General features: G+C 42.8%; 1 protein-coding gene across 1 annotated transcript in view; it reads left to right on the top strand.

Moving 5' to 3' along the window:
* LOC311121919 (stAR-related lipid transfer protein 13-like) overlaps positions 1-21,387 on the top strand; it is a gene marked incomplete at both ends in the record, with an annotated part of 21,607 nt that extends 220 nt beyond the window's left edge. Inside the window, 6 exons of the mRNA XM_084196351.1 lie at positions 608-671; positions 1,209-1,508; positions 19,073-20,169; positions 20,370-20,540; positions 20,685-20,844; positions 21,189-21,387. Coding sequence (XP_084052477.1) covers positions 608-671; positions 1,209-1,508; positions 19,073-20,169; positions 20,370-20,540; positions 20,685-20,844; positions 21,189-21,387 — 1,991 coding nt within the window. The remainder of the gene's footprint in view (positions 1-607; positions 672-1,208; positions 1,509-19,072; positions 20,170-20,369; positions 20,541-20,684; positions 20,845-21,188) is intronic.
* Positions 21,388-22,500: the final 1,113 nt, after the last annotated feature.

The raw sequence follows: 22,500 nt of genomic DNA, 5'->3' as shown, positions 1-22,500 counted from the left end.
TGAAAGGTAACATACACTGTGTTATCTGGTGTATGGTGGAGTAGTAACGTAGCGTTAGCATACTGTTAGTTCCAGAGCTAAGAATGCTAGAGAGCGGTCCGAGGACCATTTAGTTCAGCAGGAAGTTAAACACTAGCCTCTATTCAGGCTAACGCTATTCATAGAATGCTAACTGGATAGCTAATTGGCTGTTTGGGCTTAATGGCCCATGTCAAAAGTAGTGCACTGTAAAATAGTTAGGGTGCCAATTAGGGTGCCATTTAAGACACAGCATCAGAGTTCCTATTGGACAGTAGAGCTGATGGTATCAGCAGAACTGTATCTCTCTGTGACATTAGAACTGTATCTCTCTGTGACATTAGAACTGTATCTCTCTGTGACATAACTATCTCTGTGACATTAGAACTGTATCTCTCTGTGACATAACTATCTCTGTGGCATAAGAACTGTATCTCTCTGTGACATAACTATCCCTGTGACATTAGAACTGTATCTCTCTGTGACATAAGAACTGTATCTCTCTGTGACATTAGAACTGTATCTCTCTGTGACATTAGAACTGTATCTCTCTGTGACATAAGAACTGTATCTCTCTCGGTTGTTTCAGACGTCTTAACACCCTGAACAAGTGTTGCTCCATGAAACTAGACATCAGCCACCCCAGGAAGAAAGTCAGTAATCTCTCCATCTTTCTTCTCTTTTATTATCTCCAAACCGACATGAATGTCTGGGTAAAAGAGGAAATCTGAATGAATGTCTGGGTAAAAGAGGACATTTGAATGAATGTCTGGGTAAAAGAGGACATTTGAATGAATGTCTGGGTAAAAGAGGAAATCTGTTAACAGTTGTGTATGTTTTTTTGTGACCGAAGCATTGATACGCATGAATCAGTGAAAAAATGCAAAATGCTGCAGACTTTCACATTTCAGAGGCCTGTACTGTGCATGGTTCCCATTCAGAAAAACTAAATCAGTGCTGCCACCTTGTGGTAAATTATGGATATAGCACCATTCAATGAGCACAACCAATGCTTTTGATCGCACAGAACTGACTTTGACGATATCAGGCCCATGTTTAAACTCCAGCTATGAAGTGTTTTATGTGACTGACCCTGGTCTGTTAGGACAGTAGATTTATATTGATGGAATGTGTCTTGCAGTAGGACAGACCACTATACTATACTACACTCTCTCTCTCCCTCTCTCCAGACTGATGATTCAGACGAGGACGACCCGCTGGCCATCAGTAAGAGATGGACCTTTGAATGGAACAGCCGGCGCTGGTCCCGCCTCCAGGACATGCACTTCCTGCTGGGCTCGCCCAATGAAAGCAGCCCTGAGGGGTGCCAGGGGGAGGGGCTGCTGAGGAGCACGGTGAGCAGCGAGAGCGTCCTGACGGACCTGAGCGAACCAGAGATCACGGATATATCCTCTCTGCACAGTCAAGACTCTCTGGGAGCCATGCTGCCTGACTCTGTCTCTATGGCCTCGCTGGCAGGGCCCTACCAGGTTAGTCTGTCTTTATGTCTGCCTCCCAAATGACAGCCTATTCCCTATGTAGTGCACCACTTTTGAATGGAGCACATTGGGCCACTTGTTCCCTATGTAGTTGTGGTATATTAACGAGGCAAGGCGCAGCCATGCTTTTTAGCGTCAAGTTTAATAAGTGAGCTTAATGCACTTTGACCTGACCCCGGTACGGCAACCTGCACGTACCAAGACGGAGCTGCTCTTCCTCCCGGGGAAGTCTTGCCCGCTCCAAGACCTCTCCATCACGGTCGACAACTCCCGTCTGGTGTTCAACCTTCCCATGTTCTCTCATGTCACCCCGCTTTCCGTATACTCCACTGGCTTCCAGTCAAACCTCACGTCCACTACAAAACCATGGCACTGGCCTACGGAGCAGTGAGAGGAACTGCTACGATTCAAACCCTACATCCCAACCCAAACACTCCGTTCTGCCACTTTTGGTCTCTTGGCTGTGATATGTGGTTGTCCCACCTAGCTATCTTAAGATGAATGCACTAACTGTACGTGGCTCTGGATAACAGCGTCTGCTAAATGACTAACGTAAATGTAAATAAATGGTATTTGTAATAATGCATGTAGTTGTTTAGGTCAATACACTACACTACACTACATCATCCACCTTTTAGAGATAATACACTACATCATCCACCTTTTAGAGATAATACACTACCATCATCCACCTTTTAGAGATAATACACTACATCATCCACCTTTTAGAGATAATACACTACCATCATCCACCTTTTAGAGATAATACACTACATCATCCACCTTTTAGAGATAATACACTACATCATCCACCTTTTAGAGATAATACACTACCATCATCCACCTTTTAGAGATAATACACTACCATCATCCACCTTTTAGAGATAATACACTACATCATCCACCTTTTAGAGATAATACACTACCATCATCCACCTTTTAGAGATAATACACTACATCATCCACCTTTTAGAGATAATACACTACCATCATCCACCTTTTAGAGATAATACACTACCATCATCCACCTTTTAGAGATAATACACTACATCATCCACCTTTTAGAGATAATACACTACATCATCCACCTTTTAGAGATAATACACTACCATCATCCACCTTTTAGAGATAATACACTACATCATCCACCTTTTAGAGATAATACACTACCATCATCCACCTTTTAGAGATAATACACTACCATCATCCACCTTTTAGAGATAATACACTACCATCATCCACCTTTTAGAGATAATACACTACATCATCCACCTTTTAGTCTGAGATACAGTACTGAATGAGTCCCACTAAATGCTTATACTTTAAACAACTAAAAGAGAGTTTCTCTTTTAAACCTGTTAACATTTCAATGTGTCATATAAAAAATGAACAGTTTGGCATCATATGTGTCTTTTTCACATCACAACAGTTCTTTGTCTCTTCAAGCTTCAAGTTTTTATTATCACGTGGACAAGTACGGTGAAATGTCTTTATTTTCCCAACAATGCAGTAATCATATATATACTGTAATATATATATATATATATATATATATAATACTGTATAGTACTATAAAATAAAAGAGAGTAAAGTGTGTATAAAAGTCTGTAATGGCTGTAATGGTCTGAATACCCTGTGAGAGCGATGCGGACTGTGTATGTCTTGGTTTTAATGTTCTTGTCTCACCTGTTGAGTGTTATTGTACCCCAGTGTTTTCTCACACATCGAGCCCTGGTCATCAGCCATGTCAGCCATGTCAGTACGATACTGGACATGTCTGTTGTGTCAGTACGATACTGGACATGTCTGTTGTGTGACAAACCCAAGCTTTTTCATGGCATTTTTTAATGTCTGAACGTAGCGCTCTGCCAGCCAGTCTAAACGTACCTCTGCCAGCCGTCTGAACATACCTCTCTGCCAGCCGTCTGAACATACCTCTCTGCCAGCCGTCTGAACATACCTCTCTGCCAGCCGTCTGAACATACCTCTCTGCCAGCCGTCTGAACATACCACTCTGCCAGCCAGTCTGAACATACCTCTCTGCCAGCCAGTCTGAACATACCTCTCTGCCAGCCGTCTGAACATACCTCTCTGCCAGCCGTCTGAACATACCTCTCTGCCAGCCGTCTGAACATACCTCTCTGCCAGCCAGTTTGAAGCTGGGTGTCCAGGCGTGGTGGTGGAGTGCATGATTCCCTAAGCAGCCAAGACAACGCAGGAGTGGCTTCGGGACAAGTCTCTGAATGTCCTTGAGTGGCCCAGCCAGAGCCCGGACTTGAACCCGATCTAACATCTCTGGAGAGACCTGAAAATAGCTGTGCGGCGACGCTCCACATTAAACCTGACAGAGCTTGAGAGGATCTGCAGAGAAGAATGGGAGAAACTCCCCAAATATTGGTGTGCCAAGATTGTAGCGTCATACCCAACAAGACTCAAGGCTGTAATTGCTGCCAAAGGTGCTTCAACAAAGTACTGAGTAAAGTGTCTGAATACTTATGTAAATGTGATATTTCAGTTGATGTTATTTTTTTAATACATTTGCAAAGATTTCTAAAAACCTGTTTTTGCTTTGTCATTATGGGGTATTGTGTGTAGATTGATGAGGGGGAAAAAACTATTTAATCAACTTTAGAATAAGGCTGTAACGTAACAAAATGTGGAAAAAGTCAAGGGGTCTGAATACTTTCCGAATGCACTGTACCGTATTAGTCCCAAGGCTTCCTTTTCAATCTGTGAGTATTTTTTCTCGACTGGGAATAAAGTCCTGGATGCGTATGCAATGGGGCGTTGATCTCCATTGGACATGATGTGCTGGATGACGGGGTAGTTTTGAGTCCTAGTGGACTAAGACCTGATCACAGTTCTTTGCATTTGTTGAAGGCATCATGTTCCTGTTGTTTCCAACGCCAGGTCACTTGTTCTCTCAGCAACCTGTACAGTGGCTTTGCTGTGGCACAAAATGTCCATAGTAGTTAACAAGACCCAGAAAGGCTGTTCGCTCCTTCACGTTGGTAGGCGAAGCTGCACCTGGATTACCTCAGCTCCTTCACGTTGGTAGGCGAAGCTACACCTGTATTACCTCAGCTCCTTCACGTTGGTAGGCGGAGGTGCCCCCTGGATTACCTCAGCTCCTTCACGTTGGTAGGCGAAGCTACACCTGGATTACCTCAGCTCCTTCACGTTGGTAGGCGAAACTGCACCTGGATTACCTCAGCTCCTTCACGCTGGTAGGCGAAGCTACACCTGGATTACCTCAGCTCCTTCACGTTGGTAGGCGAAACTGCACCTGGATTACCTCAGCTCCTTCACGTTGGTAGGCGAAACTGCACCTGGATTACCTCAGCTCCTTCACGTTGGTAGGCGAAACTGCACCTGGATTACCTCAGCTCCTTCACGTTGGTAGGCGAAGCTACACCTGGATTACCTCAGCTCCTTCACGTTGGTAGGCGAAACTGCACCTGGATTACCTCAGCTCCTTCACGTTGGTAGGCGAAGCTGCACCTGGATTACCTCAGCTCCTTCACGTTGGTAGGCGAAGCTACACCTGGATTACCTCAGCTCCTTCACGTTGGTAGGCGAAACTGCACCTGGATTACCTCAGCTCCTTCACGTTGGTAGGCGAAACTACACCTGGATTACCTCATCTCCTTCACGTTGGTAGGCGAAACTGCACCTGGATTACTTCAGCTCCTTCACGTTGGTAGGCGGAGGTGCCCCCTGGATGGCTTTGATTTTCGCTGTGGATGGGTGAATTCCTATGCTATCCAGCACGTGACCTTGATACTCGATCCGTGTTTTCCCAAACTCACATTTGGACTTTTTCACTCTGAGCCCTGAAGACGTTGCAGGTTCCTCAGATGCTCATTTTCGTTCCGGCCTGTGATTAACAGATCATCCAAACAGACGACTACATCAAGATCCTTCAAAAGATGTTCCATAGTCCTCTGAAATATAGAAGGGGCGGAGCTTACTCCGAAAGGTAACCTCGTGAACATAAAAAAGTCCCTGTGTGTTGATGGTGGGGTATTTCATCCAACAACACCTGCTGATAAGCTGTAGCCAGGTCGATATTTGAGAAATGTTTTCCTCCACTTGCCATGATCTCCTCTATACGCGGTAAATGATACATTTCAATGTTTGTTGCTTGATTCACTGTTCCTTTGTAATCTCCACACAAGCGTGTCCCGTTTCACAAATCAAATGTTATTTGTCACATGCTCTGAATACAACAGGTGTAGACCTTACCTTACCTTACTTAATGTATGCACTCACTAACTGTAAGTCGCTCTGGATAAGAGCGTCTGCTAAATGACTAAAATGTAAATGAAATGCTTACTTACAAGCCCTTAACCAACAATGCAGAGCTTTTTTATGAGAAAATATTTTTAGCTAAACATTTTTATAACAAATACAAAAAAAAAAAGAACAGTAACACAATAAATAACAATATAGGTTATATACAGGGGGTACCGGTACCGAATCAATGTGCGGGGGTACAGGTTAGTCGAGGTAATTGAGGTAATATGTACGTAGGGGTAAAGTGTCTATGCATAAATAATAAACAGCGTAAAAAAGGGGGTCAATGTAAATAGTCCGGGTAGCCAAAGTTTGCAAGCCGGGTAGCCAATCCGATAGCCCGACGAGCGTCAGAGGGGTGTACATTTTACATTTACATTTTAGTCATTTAGCAGACGCTCTTATCCAGAGCGACTTACAGTTAGTGAGTGCATACATTTTTTAATAAAAAAAAACAAACAATTATACTGGCCCCCCGTGGGAATCGAACCCACAACCCTGGCGTTGCAAACGCCATGCTCTACCAACTGAGCTACATCCCTGCTGGCCATTCCCTCCCATACCCTGGACGACGCTGGGCCAATTGTGCACCGACCCATGGGTGTAGTAGGATTCGATCTTAGTCCTGTATTAATGCTTAATGTTTAATGGTTTAAAGGGCGTAGCGGGATTTCTTATAAGCATCCGGATTAGAGTCCCGCTCCTTGAAAGCGGCAGCTCTACCCTTTAGCTCAGTGCGGATGTTGCCTGCTATCCTTGGCTTCTGGTTGGGATATGTACGGTCACTGTGGGGACGACGTCGTCGATGCACTTATTGATGAAGCCGTTGACTGACGTGGTGTACTCCTCAATGCCATCAGATGAGTCCCGGAACATATTCCAGTCTGTGCTAGCAAAACAGTCCTGTAGCTTAACATGTAGCTTAGCCTCCGTGTCATCTGACCACTTCCGTATTGAGCGAGTCACTAGTACTTCCTGCTTGAGTTTTTGCTTGTAAGCAGGAATCCGGAGGATAGAATTATGGTCAGATTTTCCAAATGGAGGGCGAGGGAGAGCTTTGCATGCTGCTCTGTGTGTGGAATAAAGGTGGTCTAGAGTTTTTTTTCCTCTGGTGGCACGTGACATGCTTATAGAAATCGAGAGTTCCTTAATATTAGAGATCGCGCACCAGCTGTTGTTGACACACTACACACAGACCACCACCCCTCGTCTTACCAGCCAACTGTATATTATCCATGTCCTCGGTCAGCCACGACTCAGTGAAACATACGATATTACAGTTTTTTTAATGTCCCGTTGGAAGGATAGTCTCGAACGGTGCTCATCCACTTTATTCTCCAGCGAATCGCCAGTTGGACGGATGGTATAGGCGGATTATCCACTCGCCGACTAATTCTCACTGAGCACCCAGATCTGCGGCCCCTGTATCGGCCTCTCCTTTTCATGCGATTGACGTGGATTTGGGCCTGGTCCGGGAGGAGCCATAAATCTTTCACCTCCGATTCATTATCCTCTTAAGGATCGGACCCTTTTTTTTTCAATTTTCGCCTAAAATGACATACCCAAATCTAACTGCCTGTAGCTCAGGACCTGAAGCAAGGATATGCATATTCTTGATACCATTTGAAAGGAAACACTTTGAAGTTTGTGGACATGTGAAATTAATGTAGGAGAATATAACACATTAGATCTGGTAAAAGATAATACAAACAAAAAAACATGCGTTTTCTATTTATTTATTTGTTCCATCATCTTTGAAATGCAAGAAAAAGGCCACAATATAATATTGCAGTTTAGCCGCAATTTAGGTTTTGGCCACTAGATTGCAGCAGTGTGTGTGCAAAGTTTCAGATTGATCCAGTGAAGCATTGCAATACTGGACTATTTTGTATCAAGTCTGCCCAAATGTGCCGAATTGGTCAATTGAAACATTTTCAAGTACATAACTATAGAGAACATACAAAAATGATATGGTAATACAAAATGTACATTTACACACTCCCAGGAATGTCATACATGATGGATCATTAGCTTATACACTAACTTTCACACATCTAGATGGCCGGGCGGGGTGGGTGTGGAGCCAGAGACAGCAGGGATTCAAACTGTAAAACCCAGTTCCTACATTTGAATATAAAAATTGATTTTATCAAACAAAACTATGCTACATTCTATCTCTGGGACCCTTAGGATGACAAATCAGAGCAAGATTACTGAATGTAAGTACATTATTTACCTTCAGATGTGAATGTATCAAACCAGTTGCCGTGATAAGTTTTTTGTTGTTGTGCACTATTCTCAAACAATAGCATGGTATTTTTTTCACTGTAATAGCCACTGTAAATTGGACAGTGCAGTTAGATTAACAAGAATGTAAGCTTTCTGCCCATGTAAGACATGTCTAAGTCCTGGAAAGTTTGCTGTTACTTACAACAGTCATGCTAATCACATTAGCTTACGTTAGCTCAACTGACACGTATACGGGACACCGATCCCATAGAGGTAAAAAATATATATTTGTCCAGCTGTTACTACTAGTGCGGCCTACTCACTATGTTTCACTGGTGTGAGTATGTCGGCCTTCTCTAGTCTCTGTAGCTATTGTTACTCTTTCATAGCAAATGGCATGGGGCGGTTCTTATAGAACATAGAAGGCACATCAGGTTTGACTAGGATAGTTGCTTTAATGACTTTTAAGTGCGCCAACTCATCCTGTAATGCTTTAGCATGTGTCGTATATGATGAATGGTGGCCATTATCGCTGTCAACAAAGAGTTCGCCATACTGCATCGTGTTAGAGGCTTTTATTAAAATCACGAATCTACAGCATAGATACAGACTCGCGATGTCCGGAGAACGGCTCCCCAGATTGCTATGGCCGTTCTGCCGTCTAATCGTTTACCCCCTATTTATAAACAATGCAAAGGGAGGGGCTACTCCCTCTTCTGGCCAATCACCAGTCTCCCCTCGGGCGTCACCCTCCAAGCGGCACATTTCAAATAACATCATAAAACCTCCCCCCTTTGGCCTGAACAACCAACATTCCATTTCGTCATGAAAAACATTTAACAAAGGCATAATCTTCAGATACGATATTCCCCCCTTTCGAGACGAAATAAACGTCTCGAAACCAAACAGAATAAGATTATGACTATTAACCATTTATCTCATTGAATATTCTTAACCTTAAACCCAAAAACATTCTCCTCTAGAGTGTAAATACCTTTCTATGAAATACCTGTTTATGAAGTGTGAATACATTACTATGACCCATGAAGAAATCTCTATGGAGTGTAAATACATTACTATGACATATGAACAACTGTTTATGAAGTATGAACACATTACTATGAATTATGAATAAATCTCTGTGGAGTGTGAGAGCGAAAAACTGTCCAGCAGCCATCCATCCATATCAATCAAGACAGTAAAATTCTCTCACCGTCCCTCTGCCCCAGGCAACCACCGTCGGTACTCCAGATAACCTCATAACTCATGTAAATGCATTTGAAACTATGATGTAATTAAATACCCATGTAAACAAAATCCTATCCATAAATATCCACTCTCAGGCTGGTCAACCCATAGGACCTGAAAGGGAATCTCTCCCTGCTTAAACATTCTGTCCCTAACCCCATCGAAATAAACAAAAGCATCTACGATCCTCATCTGCATTCAATAACATCAAACATAATTCTACTAAAATCAATACCTAAGAATATGACACAATTATGTATTACACATGTCTATATTTCATTGCAGACACTGGAATGTAGTCCACTACACTTCCTCTTCCTGTAGTGTCCTCTTCCAATGGACTTGTTGATGATGGAATCAGCCACACCCTCCTTGTTTCATCTCCTCCAGTCATATTGTCTTTGTTTGAGTATTCCAATCTCCACATATTCTCCCACATGCTTCTGGAATGACAAGAAAATAACCGACCCAACAGTATCTTTCCCAAAAAACACTTTCAAATTAAACCTCCATTTCACCTAAGAATTTGAAAAATCATCAAATAATCCAAAATGATATTTATCCCTCAGTTCCACTTGTCCATCTTTATCCAGATCAGGAACAGTCCACACCGGCATCTGAGTGTTGTCTCCAGGCACCACTTCTCCAACCTATCTCAATCTCATAACTTTCTCAAAAGTCAGTACAAACATCACACAGTGTTATCAAAGCTTAAACTACTAGAATCTGACCCATCACTGCCCCTACTGGCCTAATTGATCTTGCAACCAAATCCTTTCAAATGCATCCCTTACAATGCATCTATAACCCCAGTGATATTATCTGAACTATCTGGACTCACAGTAATACACTAATATTTATCAATATTATCTTCCCAAATGTTACACCATACCATGAATGAAGTCCCCCCTTCTCCCTTAAACTTATTCTTCAATGATAGGCTTGAAGACTATGACATGTCGCCATGTGTCTGCTAAATGACCAAAATGTAAATGCAATGTCACCCTTTTAACCCTAGATTTAGCTGTGTCCAATGCTATCCCTCTTATAATGGTAAAACCTCATATGGAAGCTTCAACGTTGACCTGTAACAACATCCTATCCCCATAGGGTAAGAATATACTCTATCATAATTTCCCCTTATCCTCTAAAATTCCCATAGTCACATTGTCAGTCAAAAGCTAATCTTTTAACCATCAAAGTCCTGCTCTTCTTACTACCTGATATATAAAAAGTAACCTATTATTTGTCATTACTACCCTTAAGGTCATGCTTATCCAAAGTTATCATCTAACATCCCAATCTGATCTTTCCATAAACATACCCCTTACCTCATATGTTTTATTAGAACAAACACAACTTTTAGCCCTCAATATTTCACCTGAATACTTCAGGGTTTGCAATTACCTGATTTTACTTTCTCTCTAACCAATGCTCATAGGGTAATCTTTTCACCCAAGAACACTTAAACCCTACTGTTTTGATTTTATCTGTCAATGACTGTTGCCAATTCCACAGCCATGACAAAGCTCAAAACTGATCCACACCTGACAGAGGCTGCGCAACCGTCTAACAGGTTCGGGATGGAATTCTCAACAGACATGGACCCTCAAGATTCCTCACTGACCCCACAGAATGAGTTAATCTATCTCTAATTTCCACAACAGAGGAACGAGCAGCACTGATCAGATGCCCCCCCCCTCTGTCATCAAAATCAAAAGACCCCATACTGCAGCTTCCATGATGAATCTCTATTCTCCATTTCAGATTAATCTATATTGTTTCTATCTGCTCTATTTTAACCCCATTCGTACCATAACCTCCTGAGTCCCTCTTGCTACCTCTTTAATTTCAGAACAATTGTTGTCAGTATCATACTCCTATATTTGCTATTGCCATAGTATCATTAATCCCTTCCAAAGTTACCCTTAAAGTAGTTGATTTAGCTGCTGTATCAACCCTAATTACTTCTAGTGCAAAGCTACCAACATCCTATTCGATTATTCCCTGTTGGAGTGACTACTGTAATAAACTTATCCTTAACTCCCTCTGTGACTGTGGAAAGTTTTACAGACTTCAAATCTTCCATTATAAGCGTTACTTTATGAATTACATAGCCCTTTAACCCATAATTCCTAACCGGAACAAATTCTAATGCTTCCCCTAAATAAGTACACATATATTCTCCCTGACCTTTCTCTGTAACCTTACGCAACATCAGTGAACAGTCACTCCTAACCCTCTTCTAAACTATACCTCCTTTTACTCCTGGTCCTGATAACAATACTTATTCTCCATAATTATCTCTCCACATGAGAGAAACATCCCCAGCCTAAACCCTAATAAGTGTTTTCCCCTCAAATTGGTGCTGTATTGGTTCCCTTATAATCAAATGCGATATATTTATGACTTTAATACCTATCAATGTTGAAAGAGTTAAATTGCTTCTCCCTGTTGTTCTAATAAACTGAAGTGTTAATGTCCTTATTTACTCCTAGTTTTCCCATAAGACTTTGAACTCCTTCCTTGTACTTCCATCTATCACCCCTAGTGTCCCTTTTTCCCCCTTTCAGTTCTACCTCTAAACTTTAAACCTCCTGATTATAACAAAATACACCTATAATGACCTTGATCTCCCTACTGGACAGTGTCATTCATTACTGTTCTCTCTCACTACTAACTTTAAAACTTAGCTTACTGTCTCCGAGTCCCTTCAACCTAGCCTACCCCTAACTTATTTTAATCTAATCTTTTCTCCCATAACATTTAAAACCTTTTCCCCTGACTTATTGACAAAATCTCTTACCACCAAATTTTAGAATATGTGATTGGGAAAGTTCCCCACCTGCTTCTGACTCATTACACACAGACTTGGCAAAACCGACTAAACACCTTTTAGCCTAACCTCAAATCTCTTAGTGTAAGAATGTAACCCAAAATAAACAGTCACCCCTATTAACTTTTCAGACAGACTGTCTGACAGTCGTCTAGTGGACATCTTATTGTACAATTCAATTCTCTTCCCAAGACTACAATAACAGTATCTTCTAATATTAGTACTTTAAGAGTAAGTACTACCTAAAATCCCTATCCTAATTAGTTATCAATTAATGAGATGTTTAACCTCTTTAGGCTGAACACATAAGTTTTCCCCTATTCCCTATCACTTCTAATGGCCGGTGGTTTCAACTGTTAGCTATTTTCTCTTCTTCTCTAATCAAGGCTCTCAGCAATGCACCCCTTCCGGATATTCTCGGCACTCTAGAATATTTAGTGTTCACCTGAAGCACAGGTGATCTTCACTTGCTCGTTGATCTTCCTCTGTTTCTTCTTCTCCAATTCTGTGTCTGTCCAGAAACTGACAGTCGATATGGAACATCTGGTCCCCCCTTGGCGGGTACAATTGCCTTTGATATTGTTCAGTTAAAGCTGTAACAGTGATTGTTGATTTGATTCACTCTGATTCTTCATAACCCACACTTATTTTCTTCTTCTCCACCACCAGTTATAAGTTGTATTTGATAGAGTTTTCTTCGTCCGTTTCTTCTCGTTGTGAACCTATCAGTATTCTTCCAAAGGTTATCTTCTAAGTTCTGTTCTTGAAATATCATCTTCCATCATCTTCTTACTTTTCTTCATCAGAACTCGAATATCTTGTCTCCTTCTGCGTTCAACTTTCATCAGAGATCAAGTCTCCAGTATCCTTCTTTCCTCTCTTGCCACTTCCTTCTGATCACAGAGTCATCTCCCATGCATGACCTCTCATCATCATCATCCTCTTCTCCTTAAGTTCCCAAACATCTCGGTTTTCTTCCGTCTTCTGAATTCATCTTCATCGTTGTTTCTGACTTTGATTACTTTGATTAAAAAATGACTATTTTAATCAATTTTCCCCTATACCAAGCCCTTTATATTCCTTTATTGTGAACTATCCTATTTTAGACTGTATAAGTTATATAGGCTTCCCCCCTTAAATTATTAATATAACCCTAACAACCTTCAAAAAAAAATAAAAAAACAAAAAAATTTTTTTTTTTTTTTTCTCCTCCCAAAAAAAATTAAATAAAATAAAATATGAATATTAAAAACATTCAATTAAATGCCTTATTCAAAAACCCTTTAATTAAAAATAAAAACCCATTAAAAACTCAATTAAAAATTATGAATAATTTAAAACCAATTTTTTTTATTCCTATATCACCAATTTATCAATTAGTGTTGAGTATATTACCACAACCCATCAAATGCAAGTAAATGCAAGTTAGTAATCTTCAGACTAAAATACCCATAAACAAAGCCTAACCTTCAATACTACAATACTCCAATTCCCATAACCCCTTGCTCCATTAGCTCTAATTATCATAAATTTACAGAAGAATCCTCAATCCATCCTGGATTCCCAACACATCTGTAATTAAATCCCAGTGATGCACATAGCCTCCAAAATGTAACTTTTATTGAAATAGAATTTGCCAAGCCCCTTGTAAAATCGTCATAACATCACATATCCTGTTAGGGAAAGATTTTGTAACCATAATCAGTACCAAAACCTTTTTTTGACTTGATCCTCTGCCACGTGACGTGATCACTTCCTGTATCTCCTCACTCCCCCTCTCTCCTGTCTCTCATGACAAGGGACAAAGACACAAGAACAGCTTTTAGTAGTTCATGCCATCACCGAGTATTTCCAACCATTCAATATTCATTCGTTCTACGTTATTCACTCTAAGACTAAACTCAGAACTAAATAGATCGCTCAAAAACATTATGTTAATCCGTTATTTAATTATTTAATTAAATGTATTATAATCCGCTACCATATATCTAATTTATAAATTCAATAGGCTACAAAACAAGTTTCATCTTTAACCAATCTTTAAACTAGAATACTCGTGCTAAAATCTCTCTGTCTGTGTGTTTCTCCGTCTCCCTACAGCCCCCATGTGTTGTTTTGCAGAATCCCACGCATGCGCAAATATCATTTATTACATAGATCGCTCCAAAACATTTCATTTAATTTTAATCGTCTTTTAATTTAATTAATTATACTCCGTCAACATATATTTGATTTATAACTTTACCACATCTTGCCAAATAGTTTCCCGTCCGACCAACAGCCGTTTAACACCTAAGAGATTTTTTCCCAAAATCTCTCTTATTCTGTGACTATTATCCCTTGCCGCGTCACATGGGACCTATGACCCTTACCCATAATGCCGTGCTTTGTAGGCTTAGCACATAACCACATGTTGTAGTTTTTAGCCCCGTAAAATCACGCATGCGCAAATATCATTTTAACCTCATACTTCAGCATCCCCTCATGGTGCCGTAAAACAAAACGTTCCCTAATCTCATGCCATAAACTCCCCTTTCTGTAGTGTCGTGTCGCAAAATTAAACGCATGCGCATACCCATTCCTCAATACAATTTCACCGTGGAAGGAAGATTCTACTCTCTCTCCCCAAACATAATAACAGTCCAGCTGTAATTCCCCATTTCCCCCTTATAATCAAACAACATTTACCAGCGCTCACAAAACATATAACCTGACTTACAAACACATAAACAAGTTTAAGAGACTTTCACCCGTCGCAACGGAATCTCTAAGGATATCCGTTAGCATGTAGCACACAACACAATTAACCTGTAGCATTAGCCTTTAGCTTAGCCTAAGGTACACCATAGCAGGATTCACACTTTAGCCTTACAAAGATTAGCCTGAACAACGATGTACCACGTGGCCTGAAACAATCAAGCCTTAGCTTCAGCCTCTAGCCAACTGTGGCCTACTAGCTATACCAATGAACACCCCGCACCGTGGCCCAATCATTTTCCATGATTATCAATAATATCTCCTTCTAACTTTGTGTTGCCGTAAGTTCTGGATAATCATAGAGAGGTTACCCCAAGCATTATAGTTCGTCAACCATACGATGAGTATATAACATACATATAATCCATCCAGCTTAATAATTCCCTGAATTAACCATACACCACATAACGCGTTGCAAGGATTTTATGGCCCATTCCTATGAATCGCCTCGATTCGAGGGCTTTTCCAGATTCCCCGGTGCCCTAATTATGCAGATATCTCCCAACATTATTCTCTACCAATCCATTGGTACAATCCATTGTTGTAAACAGCGTTTACACATCAACCAAATTTAGAATATTTTCGTTCAGACTCCCAGTTAACAGCCATAACGCCACCTGAGGCCAGGTCATAATGGAACATCTCCTCAATGTACACAAGTCATATCCAATCTAACAACCTCCGAAGCGGTAAGAACACTCACCCTTTTCCCTCAGAGAGAGTTAGGCCGGCGGTTGACTGAAACAAGGAGGAGACGCAAACCCAGGCCCCACGTTGGGCGCCATTATGTCGTATATGATGAATGGTGGCCATTATCGCTGTCAACAAAGAGTTCGCCATACTGCATCGTGTTAGAGGCTTTTATTAAAATCACGAATCTACAGCATAGATACAGACTCGCGATGTCCGGAGAACGGCTCCCCAGATTGCTATGGCCGTTCTGCCGTCTAATCGTTTACCCCCTATTTATAAACAATGCAAAGGGAGGGGCTACTCCCTCTTCTGGCCAATCACCAGTCTCCCCTCGGGCGTCACCCTCCAAGCGGCACATTTCAAATAACATCATAAAACCTCCCCCCTTTGGCCTGAACAACCAACATTCCATTTCGTCATGAAAAACATTTAACAAAGGCATAATCTTCAGATACGATACATGCATCTCTAACACCTTCTGAATAGATTTAGCATTTTCAAGCGTTTCAGTTGTACTCACGTTTGATTGGTTTCCAGTTAAGGTTCAGATTTTGTAACCAGTTCCTTCCACATAAAGCTGATCCAGCTCCTTTAACAACTATGACTGGTAGATTCTCACTTTGATCCTCGTTGCTCCATTTTGTCCAATTACAGCAATGTCCAGTTTAAGTCCTTAGTTTGACGTGTGTGCCCTCTAGTGGCAGTGGGAATGCACTCGCAAACAGTTCCTGTGAAAATGATGCTTACTGCAACCTCCAGTGTCAATTTCCGTATTTCTCCTCTTATCCACAGTAAACGTTGCTCTGAATGACAGCTTGTTATCATCAGTAGAGAAAGAGACAGTTCTGGTTCCTCAACATATTCAGCCACTCCTCAGTAAAAAGGCACCTGACCAACCTTTACTAAACTGTCGCCACTTAGTAGTATTTTTTTTACCTTTCTGGCTGAGTTTGTGTCTTTGCTCGACATGCCTTTTTAACATGCCCCACTTTGCCAACTTTGTTATTTACCATCTTTGAAATGGCAAATGGCTCTTACCTCCCTCTTTTGATCCTTCCCACAGATGTAAATTCAACGTCTATTCATTTACGTTTTAGTCATTTAGTAGACACTCTAATCCAGAGCAGGTGCATACGTTTTCATTTGTACTGGTCCCCCGTGGGAATCGAACCCACAACCCTGGCATTGCAAGCGCCATGCTCTATCAACTGAGCCATATTGGTTCAACGTAATTTTGTTAAAATGACGTGGAAACAACATTGATTCAATCAGCCTGTGCCCAGTGGGTTGTTGTCTTGCACTTTGACCTCTCGCTGCAGCTCCCTCGTTGTCCATATTGTGCAGCTGTTTACAGTCCCTGTTTCCTCGCTCGGAGCGATCTCAAAAGCCCTCGCGAAACGTCTATCTATCTATCCTCCTTTGGCATGCTTCGTTCCGAATTCCGCTAACAAACCTGTCACGCAGGGAATTTGCCCCGAACTCACAATGCAACCGCACACTGCTCGAACCTATTGACTGTATCACCAGCCTTTTGAATGCAGTGATTAAAACGAAACCTTTCAGCAATGGCTTTCGCTCCAAGTGTCCCTTTAGAATGTCATTAATCTCATCAAAAGTTTTATCCTTAGGTTTAACCAGATTTCGTAGTAGTCCATATGTTTTTGTACACTTAGCGATATGGCTACATGCTTGTCTTCTTCGACGTAGTTAGCTTCGATGTATTGTTCCATGGGTTCAACTCAACGTCAGGTTTAAATTCGTTCATTTGTCCTAACTGGACCATACCGACAACCTTTTTGTCCCCGCCCCCCAAGTTTAGTCAATTTTTATAGCTCGCAGCCAATAACTACTGTGGCATGTTAACGAGGCAAGACGCAGCCATGCTGTTTAGCATCAAGTTTAATAACAGAATGAATTGACATGTACAGAATGAATTAACATGTGAGGCAAGACGCAGCCATGATATTTAGCATCAAGTTTAATACACTGAACAAAAATATAAACGCAACATGTTAAGTGTTGGTCCCATGTTTCATGAGCTGAATTAAAAGATCCCAGAATTTTTTCATATGCACAAAAAGCTTATTTCGCTCAAATTTTGTGCACAGATTTGTTTACATCCCTGTTAGTGAGCGTTTCTCCTTTGCCAAGATAATGCATCCACCTGACAGGTGTGGCATATCAAGAAGCTTATCAAACAGCATGATCATTACACTGATGCACCTTGTGCTGGGGACAATAAAAGGCCACTAAAATGTGCAGTTTTGTCACAACACAATGCCACAGATGTCTCAAGTTTTGAGGGAGCGTGCAATTGGCATGCTGAATGCAGGAATATCCACCAAAGTTGTTGCCAGATAACTAAATGTTCATTTCTCTACCATAAGCCGCCTCCAATGTCATTTTAGAGAATTTGGCAGTACGTCCAACCAGCCTCACAACTGCAGACCATGTGTATGGCGTCGTGTGGGTGAGCGGTTTGCTGATGTCAACGTTGTGAACAGAGTGCCCCACGGTGGCGGTGGGGTTATGGTATGGGCAGGCAGGCATAAGCTACGTACAACGATCACATTTGCATTTTATCAATGGCAATTTGAATGCACAGAGATAACGTGACACATTTTTTTTTTAAGGTATCTGTGACAAACTGGGACCTAAAAGACACCGACTAGGAGCGCCCACAAAATGTTATGTGAGGCAAACAAAAGAAAAACCAAACTTAAAGACAGGAAGAAAACAAAAATGTTGAGCAAAACAAAAATAGGGAAACGCAGAGTAAGTTTTTTATACAAATCAAATCAGGAACTAAAGGTCTTAACCCTCCACATCTCTCAAGACAACTGGAGCGCTGGGCCAGCCTCTCTTAAATAGCACCTGGGTCAGCACAGGTGAACCACCTTCCCACTAACGAGATGGACAAGCCAGCACAGGTGTAACCCATACTGACTAACGAGGTGACACCCATCGGTGCGCCCTACGTTCTAACGTGCTAAAGTCCAACCTCAAAACGTAATTTGGAAAAATCAAAGCCTGGAACAACTGATTTCCTATGACTTGTAACTCAGTAAAATCTTTGAAATTGTTGCATGTTCCGTTTATATTTTTTGTCCAGTAATAATAACAGAACGAATTGACGTGCCTTAATGACCCTGCCCCTGATACGGCAACCTGCACATATCAATGTTAATGGTAACCGTAGTAATGCAATAGAATAATTAACCGTGTAGTTCTTTAGGTTAACACACTACAGTAGTGCACTACTTTTGACCAGGGTCCATAGGGCACATATGTAGTGCACTACTTAGTAGGGAATAGGGTGCCATATGGAACACGGCCTGTGTCTTTGTTTTGTTGATTTTAACGTGTGATTTTATAGATTTTTTATTAATCTTGCTGATGTATTTTATGTGAAGTGACTTTAGGAGTTTTGAAAAGCACAAAATAGATTAAATGTATTATTATTATTATTATTTATTTTTTTATTTTTTATTACCAGCCTCCAAGAGACATGTCCCACTACAACTCTCTACCAATCAAAAGCAGCCGTCACGGCCAGGGTGGGCGGAGTCCGGCCAAGGCCTTCCTGCGTCGCATGGAGATGATGCGTACCTGGGGGCCGTCCTCCAGGAGGAAGTCAGGAAGTGGACGGGCGCCGCTCGTCATCAGTGGGCCGGTCCTACATGGGGAGGAGCCCCAGGCGCTACAGACACTCCACTGTGTTCCCATCAATCAATCAGAGGACAGTCATCATCCTCCCCACCAATCAGACGAAAGCTCGTCCCCTATCGCCCACGGCAACGGCAGCAAGGGTGTGAGTTACATGCGTCCCAGTGTGAGGGAGTCTGTCTCCAAGCCTCGGCCTAAAAGAGGAAGTATGTATCTGGAAGACATGGAGCTGCTCTCTGGCGCCCCCCATGGCCGGAGGACTGAAGCACAACAGAGCCCGTTCAGCAGGAACCACTACCGCTCCTACGAGGACCTGCTGGTCCACATCCCCAAGAACCATAAACCAGGCACCTTCCCCAAAGCCCTGTCTATAGAGAGCCTAGCCCCGGCCACTGACCACCAGCACCAGAACCCCTCTCCCTCCCCACTCCACCCCAGCAAAGGCTCCCCCTGGGCTCTGTCCAAGAAGCCCCCCTGTCCTGGAGCTCCGCGGGGCAGCAGGGTCAGTGTGTATGACAATGTCCCCGGGTCTCACCTGTACGCATCCACAGGTGACCTGCTGGATGCGGACCGAGACGATAACCTGTTCCCCCACCTGGATGACATCATCAGTCACATCAGCGGGCTGCAGCAGATTGTTGACCACTGGAGTCGCGGCGTGCTGCCGGAGGGTGGGGCGGGGGATGAGGGGGAGGGAGAGCGGGGTGAGGAGAGGGAGGGAGAGCAGGGTGAGGGGGAGGGAGAGGGGAGGACCACGCCCAGTGAGGGGGAGAGAGATGGGAGGACCACGCCCAGTGAGGGGGAGAGAGATGGGAGGACCACGCCCAGTGAGGGGGAGAGAGATGGGGTCTCCCTGAATGACATAGAGTCTACAGGGACCAGAGAGAGGAGAGACTCTGGAGTAGGAGCTTCCCTTACCAGACCACGGTGAGTGTCTGTCTCTCTAATGTAACCTTTACGTACTGTATCCTGGTCAGTCTCTCTGAGATTACATTTCTTGTCTTTCATTTCTCTCTCTCTCTCTCTCTCTCTCTCTCTCTCTCTCTCTCTCTCTCTCTCTCTCTCTCTCTCTCTCTCTCTCTCTCTCTCTCTCTCTCCCCCCTCCCTCCCTCCCTTCCTTCCTCCAGTCTGCGGTGGCCGAGCTTCCGCCTCTCTGACCGTCTGCGCCAATCAGGCTCCGCACTGCAGATCAGTAGCCAATCAGCAGGCCAGCTCAGCCTGCTCCAGAAGTTCTCTCTGCTCCGACTCACAGCCATCATGGAGAATTACTCCATGTCTAACAAACACGGTTGGACCTGGTGGGTACACGCACACACACACATGAATGCAAGCATGCGCTTGTACACACACACGATCACGATAACACACACACTACACACACACACACACACACACACACACACACACTCACTCACTCACCTCCTCTACTCTCTCTCTCCCAGGTCTGTCCCTAAGTTTATGAAGCGGATGAAGGTCCCTGACTACAGGGAGAGGAGCGTGTTTGGTGTTCCCCTCATCGTTCACACACAGCGCTGTGGCTACCCCCTACCTCTTTGTCTACAGCAGGCCCTGAGACATCTCACTATGCACTGCCTCGACCAGGTACACACACACACACACACACACACACACACACACACACACACAGTTGCGTAAGTCAGGTGTGAAGTCTCGTATCCGGGCATTGAGACAGTAGTGTAACGCTTTCGCTCTCCTCTCCCCCTCTCTCCCTCTCCCTCTCCCCCACTCTCCCTCTCCCCCACTCTCCCGCTCCCCCTCTTTCCCTCTACTCCTCTCTCGCTCTCTCCGTCTCTCCCTCTCTCCCTCTCTCCTCTCCCCCACTCTCCCGCTCCCCCTCTTTCCCTCTACTCCTCTTTCCCTCTACTCCTCTCTCCCTCTCTCCCTCTCTCCCTCTCTCCCTCTCTCCCTCTCTCTCCCTCTCCTAGGTGGGTCTGTTCCGTAAGTCTGGTGTAAAGTCTCGTATCCAGGCGTTGCGACAAGAGTGTGAGTCCAGTCCTGACAGTGTGTGTTACGAGGACCAGTCAGCGTACGACGTAGCAGACATGGTTAAACAGTTCTTCAGAGACCTTCCTGAACCTCTACTGACCAGCAAGCTGGGAGAGACCTTCCTCCATATATACCAGTGTAAGAACACACACACACTGACGCACATGCACACACACTCATGGAAGCACACACACACACACACACACACACACACACACACACACACACACACACATACACACCCTTGATCCATAAGTTCTCTCTTTCAGCTCAATGCAATTCAAATATCCTTGATTTGTATGACTGATTTTAAGGTGTCCACCCACTCTGCCCAGAGTGGGTGAAAAAGCGCTACAGTGATGACATTTTACTTCCTTGTGTTATAAAATACATTTTACCAAGACGAATATGATTATTCATGTTCTGAATCATTCAGTGGGGTCTTTCTCTAACATATCATTAACATTATATCCAAAAAGTTGGATTTCGTAACCTAATACATCCGATAATAAGCACCAAGCTCTGTTGACAAAGCGGTGCAGGGTTGTCATAACAACTTTTCAGGATTTTACATTTTGTGGTTGTCGTCTTCAAAGTTGTTTCCGTGGGTCGCAAAAAGCAACATTAGCATGACACGAGCTGAATGAAATGTAAAAGGCTTTGAAAATCAAAATCTTGGTATACGTTCAGTGCTCCGTTTGACATTTCACCGAGATATGCTTGTTTTTTTGGAGAAATCTTTGAAAAATAAAAGGGATTTCGAATTAATATGAAAAGCTTATACTCAAATAAGAAAATACCTCATGTCGTGTCTCAAAATCGATATATCCATCTTACCTCTATATTGTTTTATGTCCTGCGGATTGGAGAAGAAAGATGATGAGTTCAACGGGAAAGTGAGCCTGCCAGGTAGCCAGTAGCCTTAATCCAGCCTAGCTGACAAGATGACATTTTCCTGATTTCCTCTGGGTGATCTAGTCACCCTGATTCATGTCCATCATCCTACAAGGGTAAAATCTCCAATAACTTTAGAACAGATTATGATAGAGACCGTTGGTTTTCTTAGAGGAGTATCTAAACAATTGCCATATTTTACCCATTGGTCAAAAGATGCGTTTTGATTGGACACCCTACTGATTTGTATATCCACAATTTTTGAAACACAGAAATCATTGTATGTTCCTAATTCTCCTGCATATTTCCCTCCCTCCCTCCCTCCCTCCCCTCCCTCCCTCCCTCCCTCCCTCCCTC

Source organism: Coregonus lavaretus (assembly GCF_964263955.1).
Source record: "Coregonus lavaretus genome assembly, contig: HAP1_SCAFFOLD_7677, whole genome shotgun sequence".
In the NCBI taxonomy this organism is placed as follows: Eukaryota; Metazoa; Chordata; class Actinopteri; order Salmoniformes; family Salmonidae; genus Coregonus; species Coregonus lavaretus.
This window is presented reverse-complemented; position numbering and strand designations above follow the sequence as displayed.